At 46.0% G+C, this 13,888-nt stretch overlaps 1 protein-coding gene across 3 annotated transcripts; it reads right to left on the minus strand.

Moving 5' to 3' along the window:
* Positions 1–995: 995 nt before the first annotated feature.
* On the minus strand, positions 996–13,658 carry egr2 (early growth response 2 (Krox-20 homolog)). Of its 3 annotated transcripts, none has more exons than XM_031904741.1 (2): positions 13,422–13,658; positions 996–4,224 (listed from the first exon to the last, which is right to left on the minus strand). In XM_031904741.1, exon 2 carries the CDS (start codon positions 4,217–4,219, stop codon positions 3,104–3,106), a length of 1,116 nt encoding a protein of 371 aa, XP_031760601.1. In that variant the 5' UTR covers positions 4,220–4,224; positions 13,422–13,658; the 3' UTR covers positions 996–3,103. The 3 variants fall into 3 exon arrangements, with proteins under 3 accessions (XP_031760601.1, XP_031760602.1, NP_001093725.1); XM_031904742.1 differs by lacking the exon at positions 13,422–13,658 and adding an exon at positions 11,995–12,301; NM_001100255.1 differs by lacking the exon at positions 13,422–13,658 and adding an exon at positions 6,101–6,480.
* Between the last annotated feature and the right edge of the window lie 230 nt (positions 13,659–13,888).

Genomic DNA, 13,888 nt, shown 5'->3' on the forward strand with positions numbered 1-13,888 from the left:
GCTATCCCACAGCCCCAGTCCCTTCCCAGAGGCTATTATCCCCCCACTGCTACTATAGGCACCATCTCTCCCTACTATACCTGCTATCCCACAGCCACAGTCCCTTCCCAGAGGCTATTATCCCCCCACTGCTACTATAGGCACCATCTCTCCCTACTATACCTGCTATCCTACAGCCCCAGTCCCTTCCCAGAGGCTATTATCCCCCCACTGCTACTATAGGCACCATCTCTCCCTACTATACCTGCTATCCCACAGCCCCAGTCCCTTCCCAGAGGCTATTATCCCCCCACTGGTACTATAGGCACCATCTCTCCCTACTATACCCGCTATCCCACAGCCCCAGTCCCTTCCCAGAGGCTATTATCCCCCCACTGCTACTATAGGCACCATCTCTCCCTACTATACCTGCTATCCCACAGCCCCAGTCCCTTCCCAGAGGCTATTATCCCCCCACTGCTACTATAGGCACCATCTCTCCCTACTATACCTGCTATCCCACAGCCCCAGTCCCTTCCCAGAGGCTATTATCCCCCCACTGCTACTATAGGCACCATCTCTCCCTACTATACCTGCTATGCCACAGCCACAGTCCCATCCCAGAGGCTATTATCCCCCCACTGCTACTATAGGCACCATCTCTCCCTACTATACCTGTTATCCCACAGTCCCTTCCCAGAGGCTATTATCCCCCCACTGCTACTATAGGCACCATCTCTCCCTATAAGACTATGAATGGATGTTGATTTAAAGTGGAGCAGCTAAAATCATGGTTGACCTGTTATGTTTCAGTTTCACAATTTACTAACCCGTGGTACTACACACTGACCACAACCCCACAATGGCTGCCTGTGTATGCTGGGACTTTGGGGTCAGCAAGAGCCGGAGATCAATGGATTTTACCTCCGTGTGCTGTATTCTAGCTAATGAGAATTCTGCCCCACAGCAGCCACTGGGTCTGCTTCCCTCTAATATAATCAAGACAACAAGATAGATATAGTTGAAAAGTATTTATTTACAGTCTTTGTATCTAAGTACATTTCATGATTCCATTCCAGTTAGTGGCTGGTTATTAATAAAGTAAACTCTTTAACACTTTATTTCCGAGTACAGAAGCAGCCCCGTCAATGCCATATTCTTTTTTTTTTCCTTATTTTTTTATCCCGTATTTTGTATTTTTTTGTAAACTCAACTACAAAGTTAACACTTTTGGGTCACAAAACAGTGCGTTTGGGTACAAAAATAGAAATTCTAGAAAAAATTCCAAATATTAATTGGCAGTAATGTACAGCTATGTTAAACGGTGGCCCCCGGGCCACCGCTGTGTCGTGGATAAGGCAACCTATATATACATGCAGACAGGGCGAGAATTGTCCACATCACACAAGGCACCATGAACACTGAGTAGCAGAGAGGCATGCAATCTAACGTCGTACACAAACTATATACATCCTTAAATAAATTAGGCTCTCTGGCGCTTCTATATTACATACAGAGTCCTGTTTCACTCCAACCAAAAAGGTCTGGAACTCTGTAAAACAGTGCAGATCAACATTATTGACAGTCGGTGGATGTCTGCTGCCACGTTGTTGAACTACAAGGCCCAGCTAAGGATTCTGGGATCTGTAGTTCATCAACAGCAGCAGGGCTTACACTGAAAAGAAATAAAATAGTCCCCTAAAGAGATGTAAGGGTTCTACACAACTCAGCAGTGCCAAACGTAACAGTACCTTTAGAATGCACTCCTGTTAGTCACACTGTATTGGTTACACCAAAAAAAAAATAATGTTATTAATTAGGAAAAAAATGAAAATATTAAATCTAGGGTAGGCTTTAGAAATTCCAGACATCCTCCCTTCATATCATGCCGCCTCTCCGGAGCAGTCATGAAGTTATAAAGTGCACAAAACTATGGCTACTACAGGTGCTTCACCCCAAGGATGGGAAAGGATAGAAAACACCTTTCAAAGTTACCATATCTCCATTTTTCCCTGAATTTAGCCCCCAAAAAGTTACAAAAAAGTAAGAATCACGCATGAAAATGACACACGGTTAGTAAGAAATAAAAGGCAAACCTGATTATTCAGCACTTGACTCTGTGGAGCTCAACCCGCCCAGGTCTATTAGGCCACCCAGGACTATCAGACACCCCCTTTTCTGCTGAAGGATGAGACAGCGACACTCTAATATACTGTGTTTGCTCCCAAAATTCAGCCACTGTCACTTTAATGGCTTGCTTATATTAAATGGTGCAATATAATGTGATTGGATTGACTATGAGAAATTCCTGCCAAGACTTTGCACTGTTTCGGCAGAGATTTATCATGTGACTGTCTTTTTGCAGTAGGAGAACCAATAAAATAATGTAGCTATTCTCCTTTCATAGGGGCTTTGGAGAGAAAGGGAAAGGGACAGTACCACAATGTCTCACTGGAAATTATTTTTGGCCTTCAGTTACTAGACCAGCTGCAAAATTGCACCAAGGTAGTAACCAATAGCAACCCATTATTGTAACCCTGGGTTATTTGCAGCTAGTTGCTGGATTACTGCCCTGCTGCAAATTTGTAATTAAATGTTTCCCATGTGTCCTTTGTGCAGCCATTAGCTGGACTGTAGCTGCTACTGCAGAGGCTGCACAGGGGCTCAGCTTTTTCTCTGCTTTTCCCAATAGATAAATGATGGGAGCTGTAGTTAAGCAAACTCTGCAGGGCTAAGAGAATTTATCCTTAATAACCCACAACTCAGCCCCTGCATGAATGGTACAGATGCCCAGCACTTGTGCCCAAGCATTCCCTGGCATATATATAAGCTCCTATTGGTGACATTACACTGACTTGTCACTAACTCCCTTCTGACTTACACACCTCGACTTTGCTGCCAGAACTAAACACCAAGCATTTATTTAGCGTTTGACAGTAACTTGCCCACCATAGACCCCCCCCATCAAAAGGTGTTAATGCTGGAGGTTGTTTCCAGTTTGTATCCTAGGTGATTGCCTGGATAAAGATAACTGCCACTAAGTCTGGCTGTGCGATTTCTTGGGGAATCCTTGTGGGAGTGACGGACCCCTTGATCCCTGTGTGGGGGTTACACTGTCCGTGTGTCACCCTGTCCGGCTAGGGCACAGTCCCAATTGGCCGCTGCTTGACCCAGTGGAGCACATACTGTTACCGGTCCCTGCGGGACTCAGGCTCAGCGGTCGCTCTTGGGTCGCACTGCCGCTAGGTGCCGCTGTTGCCGAGTTTTTCCTCTCCTTCTGCCGCAGATGGATTTTTGTGTGCCTTTTGCGCTCATCGCTCCGGGCGAACTTTCTCCCGCAGTAGTCGCAGGCGAAAGGTTTCTCCCCGGTGTGCGTCCGGATGTGAGTAGTCAAGTGGTCGCTGCGGCTGAAGTTTCTCATACAGATGCGACACTGGAAGGGTTTGTGGCCAGTGTGAATTCGGATATGTCTGGTCAGTTCGTCAGAACGCGAGAAGCGTCTGTCGCAGCCCTCTGCCGGGCAGGGATAAGGTCTTTCGTGGACAGGGGTCTTACTGGGGCGGTTGGGGTATTTTCTGGGTCTGAGGATGGGTCGAAGTGGTAAGTTATGGGGGCTGTAAGCGCTGGGCAGCCTGGACCCCTCATTGCTGGAGCCCCCCAATGTGAAATTGCGGATGGTGGAGAGGGGGGTGAGAGGTGGGGGGACCCGGATTGAGTCCAGGGGGCACGGAAAGGGTTTCCTATCGGGCATGGAGTGCAAGTCTCTTTGGCATTGGGGAGGGAAGAGAGCCGAGTAGTCCGGGATCATGGGGAAGACGCTCCCATCCGACGCCCCCTTAGGAGAAGGGTAGGAAGGGGGCGGGTAGGGTGCCCCTGTGGAGGTGCCAATGAAAGCCGAGGGGTCCTGGTAGATCTCATTGCAGCTGGAGTAGGGGGGAGGTGAGTAGATATGGTCCATGTCACTCTGGGGGTGAGCCATGCTGCAACTCAGGTTGGGGGACCCCGATGAGGCGTTAGAGGAGGTGGTGGAGGAAGATGAGGAGGGGGGCACCCCCAGGATGCTAGCAGCACTCACTATATTGAAGATTCCCTCTGTATTCCAGCCGGCCCCGGGGTACTGGGGGTCAAAGGAGAACTTGCCCATATAGGCTAAGGGCTGGCTGCGGGGGGCAGAGGGGTAGTTGGACGAGTAGGAGAAATCCAGCGATCGCTTCTCATTATTCATATCCACACTGATCATTCCATCTGCGGGGGAAAGGAAAGGCCTCGGTTAGTATATTAGTATATTGTGTGGGAACAGGTGGCACTGGGGGTACCGGGGAGGTTCATAAATGTCTGGATTCCCACAGCTCGGCTGCTGTTGGTCTACAGACATTTTATCCCACTGGCAGCAGGGAGTGCTGGGAATTGTAGTGCAGTAACGGGAAGAAAAGACCATTGCTCATAAATAGATCTGAACTATCATTTGTAGTGTCCCTATCAACATGTCGGTAAGTCAGTGCTGGGATAAAACTGCGGGGTATTTGGGGCTTAACCCCACAGTCAGGGCGAAATGGGCATAACTGGAAATGCAGACCCTTTAAATTACTCCTTTTATAATATGAATTAGCGCTGGCACAAACGGTAACTGTTTTTGCTTAGGGTGACCCTGTTCCCTTTGGACTCCAATACCTATAGCCATAACCCCCACAGCCTGGCAGATCCTGTATCCGCTGCGCCTTTAGGATGCCAGAGCCTGCACCCCCTGCACCCTTAGAATGACAGAGCCTGTATCCCCTGCACCCTTAGAATGAGAGAGCCTGCACCCCCTGCACCCTTAGAATGAGAGAGCCTGCACCCCCTGCACCCTTAGAATGAGAGAGCCTGCACCCCCTGTACCCTTAGAATGAGAGAGCCTGCACCCCCTGTACCCTTAGAATGAGAGAGCCTGCACCCCCTGTACCCTTAGAATGAGAGAGCCTGCACCCCCTGTACCCTTAGAATGAGAGAGCCTGTATCCCCTGTACCCTTAGAATGACAGAGCCTGTATCCCCTGCAACTTTAGAATGACAGAGCCTGCACCCCCTGCACCCTTAGAAGACAGAGGCTGTATCCCCTGCACCCTTAGAATGACAGAGGCTGTATCCCCTGCACCCTTAGAATGACAGAGCCTGTATCCCCTGCACCCTTAGAATGACAGAGCCTGTATCCCCTGCACCCTTAGAATGACAGAGCCTGTATCCCCTGCACCCTTAGAATGACAGAGCCTGTATCCCCTGCACCCTTAGAATGACAGAGCCTGTATCCCCTGCACTGTAAAATAGCATCTCCCATGAATACCGGTGCCCCTGTACGTATTGTTACTGCCCCATCAGATAAGGACTCCCATGTAACTCAGTCAGACAACCTGCTCCTCTCTCCCACTTCCAACCATTCACCATTTCTCCTTAGCGCTGCCGGAGGCCCCCAGTCTCTATCCCCAAGCCCTAGTGCTGCCCAAATCTGTATCCCTGCCTGTCCCCCTAATCCTGTGCAACCAGACCCCTATTATTCCCCCCTCTCCCAGATATAGCAAGAGCTTCATTACCCCACTGTCCCTAGGACTAATGGATATACCCATATACCCCCTACCCATATCCCATATACCCCCTACCTATATCCCATATACCCCCTACCTATATCCCATATACCCCCTACCCATATCCCATATACCCAATATCCCATATACCCCCTACCTATATCCCATATACCCCCTACCCATTTCCCATATACCCCAATCACAGTTCAAGCTAGACACCATGAATCCTCTTTCTCTAATCCCTGTGCCAGTTTTCTCAGGCATCCCCTGCCTCCCAGCCCTCCCTTGTACCCCGTCCCAAATATTCCAACAGTGACCCTAATACCTTCTATGCCTTGTCTCTGACACATGACCTGCCGGTCCCCCTGCACTAACATCCCTGTGCCCTGTATCTCCTGCCGGTGGGCCCCCCCGCATTAGCCCAGTTCTTCCCCCTATATAAGATCGTACAGTAAATCAGAGGCACTGACACCTGTTGCGCCGCAGCTGCCAGATAACCCGATGCCCCACAGTGATACCCTCACTCCCCCCCCCCCCATGAACAGACACCCCCATGCCCCTTACCTCCTGTCACACTGTTCATCTGATCAAAGGGTCCCCCCAGGTCCACATTAGGGAAGATGGTCACAGAGGCAGGCAGGGTGGAATCCTCCCCGGGGTAGATGCCTTCTGGGAACTGATGCACAAAACTACCAAAAGTCACTGGGAGTTTATCTACCGCTTTGGCAGCCATGGTCTCACCGAGTGCCCCCAGGGTCAATTCAAGCAAATCTGAATTATTATTATTATTGTTATAGTGGGGGAACAAACAGCTCTTTAGATGTCCCTGGCAGCTCTGAGGCGCGTCTCTAGCTGCATCCCAAGGGTAGGCTTAGCAGGCACATGTTGGCATTGCTTCCAGCAGTGAGAGTGCCAGTGCAGTTGTAGTGTCCCTGGCAGAGCAGTTAATCACTTGCAGTCCAAGGAAAGTGCCGCACAAAACTATTTATTCGGTGGCTTTGAATGTGCGTGACGTCACTGCCCATATAAGGACTGAGGAACAGGGCTGGGGCACCCCGCCCTCTCCGTGTCGTCACTAGAATTAGCGAGAGGCTTGCCGGGCTATGAATGGGGAGGTGGGCGGAGCCTCCCAGCGCTCTGAGTAAATGAATGGGAGAAGCATCAGTTCCGTCGTAGCGTCTACACGTGTGGCTGCGCTAAGTCTGCGGGTCAGAGACAGACCTTGGGTGCTGCTGTTAGTACTGGGTGTCAGCACCCTGTGTATGTACGGGAAGGGATTGGCTGCTGTTTATATGGAGGGAATGAATATCCAGTCTGCTCCCCACTATTCCCAGCGCCCTGTAAATGCCAAGTTTATTTACCAGAACTGTGCGTTACCGGTGCCTCAGGTCTCTAGATGCTGAACATTCCCTAACCCCAAGGGATCATGGGGGAGGGGGGTATTTACCATGCAGTAAAGTTGGGGAGTGGGGCTCTAGCTATTGGGAAAGATCTTATTCAGAGCCAGTAACTCCCATTGCCCCCCGACTCTGACAGCCTGGGTCTGTGAGAGTTGCAGAGTCGGGGAGGGGTGCAGGCTAGACGTCCCCAGTGTATACGAATATACACCTAATATGTCGTTTGTACCAGCCCCTTGCCCATGTGTACCAGCCCCTTGCCCATGTGTACCAGCCCCTTGCCCATGTGTACCAGCCCCTTGCCCATGTGTACCAGCCCCTTGCCCATTTGTACCTGCCCCTTGCCCATGTGTACCAGCCCCTTGCCCATTTGTACCAGCCCCTTGCCCATGTGTACCAGCCCCTTGCCCATGTGTACCAGCCCCTTGCCCATGTGTACCAGCCCCTTGCCCATGTGTACCAACCCCTTGCCCATTTGTACCAGCCCCTTGCCCATGTGTACCAGCCCCTTGCCCATGTGTACCAGCCCCTTGCCCATGTGTACCAGCCCCTTGCCCATATGTACCAGCCCCTTGCCCATGTGTACCAGCCCCTTGCCCATGTGTACCAGCCCCTTGCCCATGTGAACCAGCCCCTAGATGCCCATATGTACCAGCCCCTAGATGCCCATATGTACCAGCCCCTTGCCCATGTGTACCAGCCCCTTGCCCATGTGTACCAGCCCCTTGCCCATGTGAACCAGCCCCTAGATGCCCATATGTACCAGCCCCTTGCCCATATGTACCAGCCCCTAGATGCCCATGTGTACCAGACCCTAGATGCCCCTGTAGGGCCCTTTCTGCCCTGCGCTGAAATCGTGCCCAATGGGGCATCCCCTGGTTGCGCCTTGCCCTGCGCCTGCGGCAGTAGCTGCGATCGGGAGAGCCAGAGGCACAAGCAGGGATCCGACTGTACAAGCGATTCCGGTGGCGGCTGGTAGCGCCTAATAAGGCAAAGATCCGGCTGCGGCTCCCCACCTCCCCGCCATATATAGGAAGCCTTCCGGCACATCGGAGCATGGTGGAACCCACTCACTGACCGCAGGCGGAACAAGCAGTCACAGGCTCCCACTCCCGGAATGAGTTCTGCCCCGGCTGGGAAAGTGTCTGGGGCCCTCAGCCAGCAGCGGAACGTTTCCAGCCGCCGGATCCGCAAACACTAAGGGGCTTTCTGCTCTGCCTGCCCGCCGGCTGCGATCCTTACTGTATCACAGGGGGGGTGCACTGTATATACTGTATGTCACACCTACACAATATACTATATTTATCATACTCCTGCATACACAGTATGGGGGCAAAGTACCGTATATACTGTATCTCACACCCACACAGAGTGCCCCATACAGTTGGGCAATATACTATGTATTATACTCCTGCATACACTGTCTGGGGGCAAAGTACCGTATATACCGTATCTCACGCCTACACACGCTGTCCGGTACAGCTTGGCAATATACTATGTATTATACTCCTGGATACACACTGTCTGGGGGCAAAGTACCGTATATACTGTATCTCACACCCACACACACTGCCCGGTACAGCTTGGCAATATACTATGTATTATACTCCTGGATACACACTGTCTGGGGGCAAAGTACCGTATATACTGTATCTCACACCCACACACACTGCCCGGTACAGCTTGGCAATATACTATGTATTATACTCCTGGATACACTGTCTGGGGGCAAAGTACCGTATATACTGTATCTCACACCCACACACAGTGCCCCATACAGTTGGGCAATATACTATTTATTATACTCCTGGATACACTGTCTGGGGGCAAAGTACCGTATATACTGTATCTCACACCCACACACACTGCCCGGTACAGCTTGGCAATATACTATGTATTATACTCCTGCATACACTGTCTGGGGGCAAAGTACCGTATATACCGTATCTCACGCCTACACACGCTGTCCGGTACAGCTTGGCAATATACTATGTATTATACTCCTGGATACACACTGTCTGGGGGCAAAGTACCGTATATACTGTATCTCACACCCACACACACTGCCCGGTACAGCTTGGCAATATACTATGTATTATACTCCTGGATACACACTGTCTGGGGGCAAAGTACCGTATATACTGTATCTCACACCCACACACACTGCCCGGTACAGCTTGGCAATATACTATGTATTATACTCCTGGATACACACTGTCTGGGGGCAAAGTACCGTATATACTGTATCTCACACCCACACACACTGCCCGGTACAGCTTGGCAATATACTATGTATTATACTCCTGGATACACTGTCTGGGGGCAAAGTACCGTATATACTGTATCTCACACCCACACACAGTGCCCCATACAGTTGGGCAATATACTATTTATTATACTCCTGGATACACTGTCTGGGGGCAAAGTACCGTATATACTGTATCTCACACCCACACATTGCCTGGTACAGCTGGCAATATATAATTTCTCACACCCCTACATAAACAGTCTGGGGGCAATGTACCGCATATACAGTATCTCACTCCTACACACACACACACACACACAGACACAGTCTTGGGCAATGTACTGTATATACCGTATCTCACAGCCCCAGCCTGGCTAATGAGACAATGTGCTGTCTATACTATAAGTCACACACACTACCTGATTAAAGTATAAAGGAGCAGTACATGATCCAGTCAATCTTTATTGGGACACTGCAACTCAAACCCCACACACACCAGTAGGGTAACGCACTGTATGCTGTACAGTATGTACTGAGTCTCACTATCCCCTTCTACAAAAGAAGAGAGTACTGTGCTGTATATAGATATCCCAAACCCATATACACAGACAGCACTGCCTGGCCAATCTACAGTTGGACATTGGACTGTGAATACTATATTATTGTATACAAACACAACACTGCCTTGTGTACTGTGTATACTGTATTATATACACCCAGCCTGGCTGCTTGCACACTATTCAGTCAGCCTATACAGGCGCAATATTCTCTGCATAATGTATTTATTACCAACAGCCATACAATCTACTGTATATACTGTCTCACATGTGCACACAGACGGGACACATTGCTGTGTATATACAGTACTTATCTTATACCCCGACAATAATCAGACAATTCACGTAAAGACACTACACTGCATATGCCTACCCCATCATACCGGGGCAATGTACTTACTGCGCTGCATAGCCTGCCCCGACTGACCAAGTGCTAATCTGCTCATAAAACAAATCTGCAGACGTTAGAGGGAACACTGACTGTATATACCGTATCATAGGCAAACTGCCCGGCTAGGCTACAGTGGCGCAATGTACTATATATAATGTATATTACATATGCTTAGATGCGCAAACAAAGCGCAAATACCCGACTGACCAAGGCAGCGTGGGGATATATTTATATATACTTTATCATATAGATATATCATATACACCCAGCCTGTTCAATGCACAGCAGGGCCAATGTATACAATGTATGGCATACACAAAGCCTTGCTAGTTGGACAAAGTATTGTAAATTATAGATCATATATACACAATATTCTCACTGTTCTGTGTGTACTGTATCTTATATACAAATGGGCACACACTGCATGTACATAGTTTATCACATACTTTGCACAATGTATCACACAAACACACTACAGACCAGTAATGTATTAGGGCAATATATAACCTCTATGTGCCTGAGCACAAGTTTAGCAAAATCATACATACTATATGCACATAATATCACATTTAACTGCCCACACCTCATACACACACCAATAAGCACTCCCTGATACACTCCCCACATATTCAAATACAGACACATATCTCCCAATACGCACACATTCATATTCCCCTTATCACAAACACATTCCCTGCCCCAGTACACACAAACCCAATGATCACGGTGCAGGCAAGTGTTTCCGACCCCCTCCCAAATACAAACCCTTTAATCCCCCCACCAAATACACACAGTCACCTACTTTAAAGAACTACAAATGCACATACACAGTTATATCCTACAGTACACACACAAATATCAGTCCCCAGGACTGGAAGCCTCATACAGACGCTTATCTAAATCACATATACAGTATAGCGGCATTTAATAAATGAATCATCTATCTATCTATCATCTATCTATCTATCGATCGATCTATCTATCTATCTATGGATCTATCTATCTATCATCTATCTCTCTCTCTCTCTCTCTCTCTCCCTCTCTCTCTCTCTCTATCTATCTAATTATATCTATCTATCATCTATCTATCTATCTATCATCTATCTATCTATCTATCTATCTATCTATCTATCTATCTATCTATCTATCTATCTATCTATCTATCTATCTAGCATAGTTACAATGGAGGGAAGCCACAAGTTCGGGGTATATATGAATATATAGTTTTCATAAAGTGAAAGACTAAACTGCCCAAAGAGCTTAGTTAGCTCAGGGTAATGTCTCCGAATTTATTCCCAACAGATCGAAATCGTCTGTGGTTGGTGGATTGGGATGAATTCTGCACTCCAAGAGCGCAAAACTATAATTCCTTCATTAAAGTTTCCATGATTGAAATGAATGAATCTCATGCATTTTACATTATTTCTGAAAAAAAACAAATTTTTCACTGTTGTGTATTCCTTTCCTTGCGCTTTAGAACTGAATCGCTAAATACATTGCTAGTTTATTTTGTTTTGCCTGTTGGTTTTCTTATCAAACTTTCTCCCAGCCAACGCGCCACCTAGTGGCAGAAAGTGAAACTGATATAAATCATTTCTATCACAAGTCATTCATTATATTACGAACAACCTCCCAGATTCTTTATCCATCATATAGATATTCTGTAAGGTTCTTATCATAGAATTACATTCTTTTAGTTTCTTCTCCACAATATTTAATTGTCACTGTTCAGCTCATTCTTTTGTGCATTGTGGCAATTTTGCCCTAAAGAGTTCTTTCCCTTCCTATTTCCCTTTCCCTTCCTATTTCTATAGCAAGTGCTAACCCTTAGAATGTGAAGGCAATAATAAAATATATAATCTTACCAATAAAGAGGCTCTCGGGTGCCAAGCCTTCTGTGTGCACAACCTTGGAAGCAGAAGCTCTCTGTATGTGCCCCCCAAGCAATGGATGGACCTGGCCATGAGTGGGAATGGGTTATAATGAGTGGGCTGAGTGTGGGCTGGGGAGGTGATGTCCATTCTTAAGGAATAAATATTATGCAAACACTGGGCACAATGAGGCAGCTCACATTACTCCCCCGATCAATGGCAGCAACATAATGTTTAACTGCTGATATGGAGGCAACAAAAAATATTTGCTTCTGGCACAACAACGAATGTTCTTCTACTGCTTGTAATTGTATAGGGGGGTCGTGTATGCTCGATGTAGTATATATATATTTATTTTATTTATTATGATGTGAATATGTATATATATATATATATATATATATATATATATATATATATATGTATATATATATATATATATATGTATATATATATATATATATATATATATATATATATATATATATATATATATATATATATATATATATATATATATATATATATATATATATATATATATACATATATGAAGTAATATAGCATTGCAGGTCTGAATAAAGAAAATCTATTTTATCCAAGGATGTGTGATTTTCCTCAGGGACAGCAAGATATGAACTATATATATATAATTATTAAATATTTATTTTACTGTGCTGAACAGATTTTTTTAAAACAAGTCTTCTTCCGCTAATATCTCATTTTAAGACTTTTTTTTCTCTTGAAACACAAATTCATATTTTAACGTTTATGTGTCTTTTAACAAAGTCCTGTTGAGTAACGAAAGGAGACCAACATATTCGTTTTCATAGTTAGTAAAGAGAATAAATAAAACAAAGAGAATAAATCATATATTTTTATAGGAGAGGTGACTGAAAATGTGAGAAAAATAATTTCTGTCTCTCACTATGTTGTCCCATTATTTTAATCGTTTGCACATTAGAAATACGAGTAAAACTGTTCGAAATGTGAAAATGATTAAAAGTATACATTCAGATACAAAAGAGAAAAAAATGTCACAAAGTAAGTCACAATCTATAGGGATTTATGAATCGTTTGTCACATCTATTTAAGCGAAATAAAATAAAGTACGCTCCTTAGACTGATTTACAAAAGTAAAATTCATGGGAAAACCCCGTTATTTTGACGTTTTACGGTTTAACCTTTTTTTACATTTTACCCCTCAAACGAATATAAAAACGAAAAGCGTTTAAATTCTTGCATTGTATATGTATAACTATAATAATCATTGTTACGATTGTTGCGGGAGATTCTATCGAAATATTTCCCGCGCATTCTGCCACCCTCGGGATGATTTAAACTACGATATCGGACATTTATTCGTATCCATTCTGATTTTTCTTACAAACGCTAAACGAAAAGAAAACGAAATATCCTACCTTTTGACTTTATTCTGTTTCCACAAGTGGGTAATGCAATATCAATAATCAGATCTCTGCAATTCCAAAATACATTTCTCTGGGAAAAAAAGAAAAAAAAATCGCCGTTTGCCCAGCGAGATATTGATCGCCTTTTCAGGCAGAATTGCGAGTTTATTAGTGCTAGCTGAGCTTGGAAATAATTGTGTTTGGCAAAGTTCCAGATAATTCTATTTTGGTCTCTCAATCTCCTCTGCCTTAAGGCGGTGCCCCTCGCCCACCCCACAATATCAGGTCTGGGTGGTTCTTATTGGTCTCCCTGCATAGCTTCTATAGATTGGATGGGGATGGCACAGGGAGCTAAATCATTGGCTTTGGCCACAATAGACAATCCAACATGTTTATATGAGAGGGAACTGATCCATGCAGACACGGTGCATTGGATATTCTGCTCTGCAAATAAAAAGTTGCCTTCAGCACCAGCAGGA

This window comes from Xenopus tropicalis, chromosome 7, assembly GCF_000004195.4.
Source record: "Xenopus tropicalis strain Nigerian chromosome 7, UCB_Xtro_10.0, whole genome shotgun sequence".
Lineage (NCBI taxonomy): Eukaryota > Metazoa > Chordata > Amphibia > Anura > Pipidae > Xenopus > Xenopus tropicalis.

What these genes read in the sequence shown, in the direction of transcription:
- egr2 (NM_001100255.1), bottom strand. Translation starts at nt 6,269, where the DNA reads ATGGCTGCCAAAGCGGTAGATAAACTCCCAGTGACTTTTGGTAGTTTT. An exon ending in GATGAACAGTGTGACAGGAG is followed by an intron (nt 4,225 to 6,100) that starts GTAAGGGGCATG and finishes TTTCCCCCGCAG; the next exon opens with ATGGAATGATCAGTGTGGAT.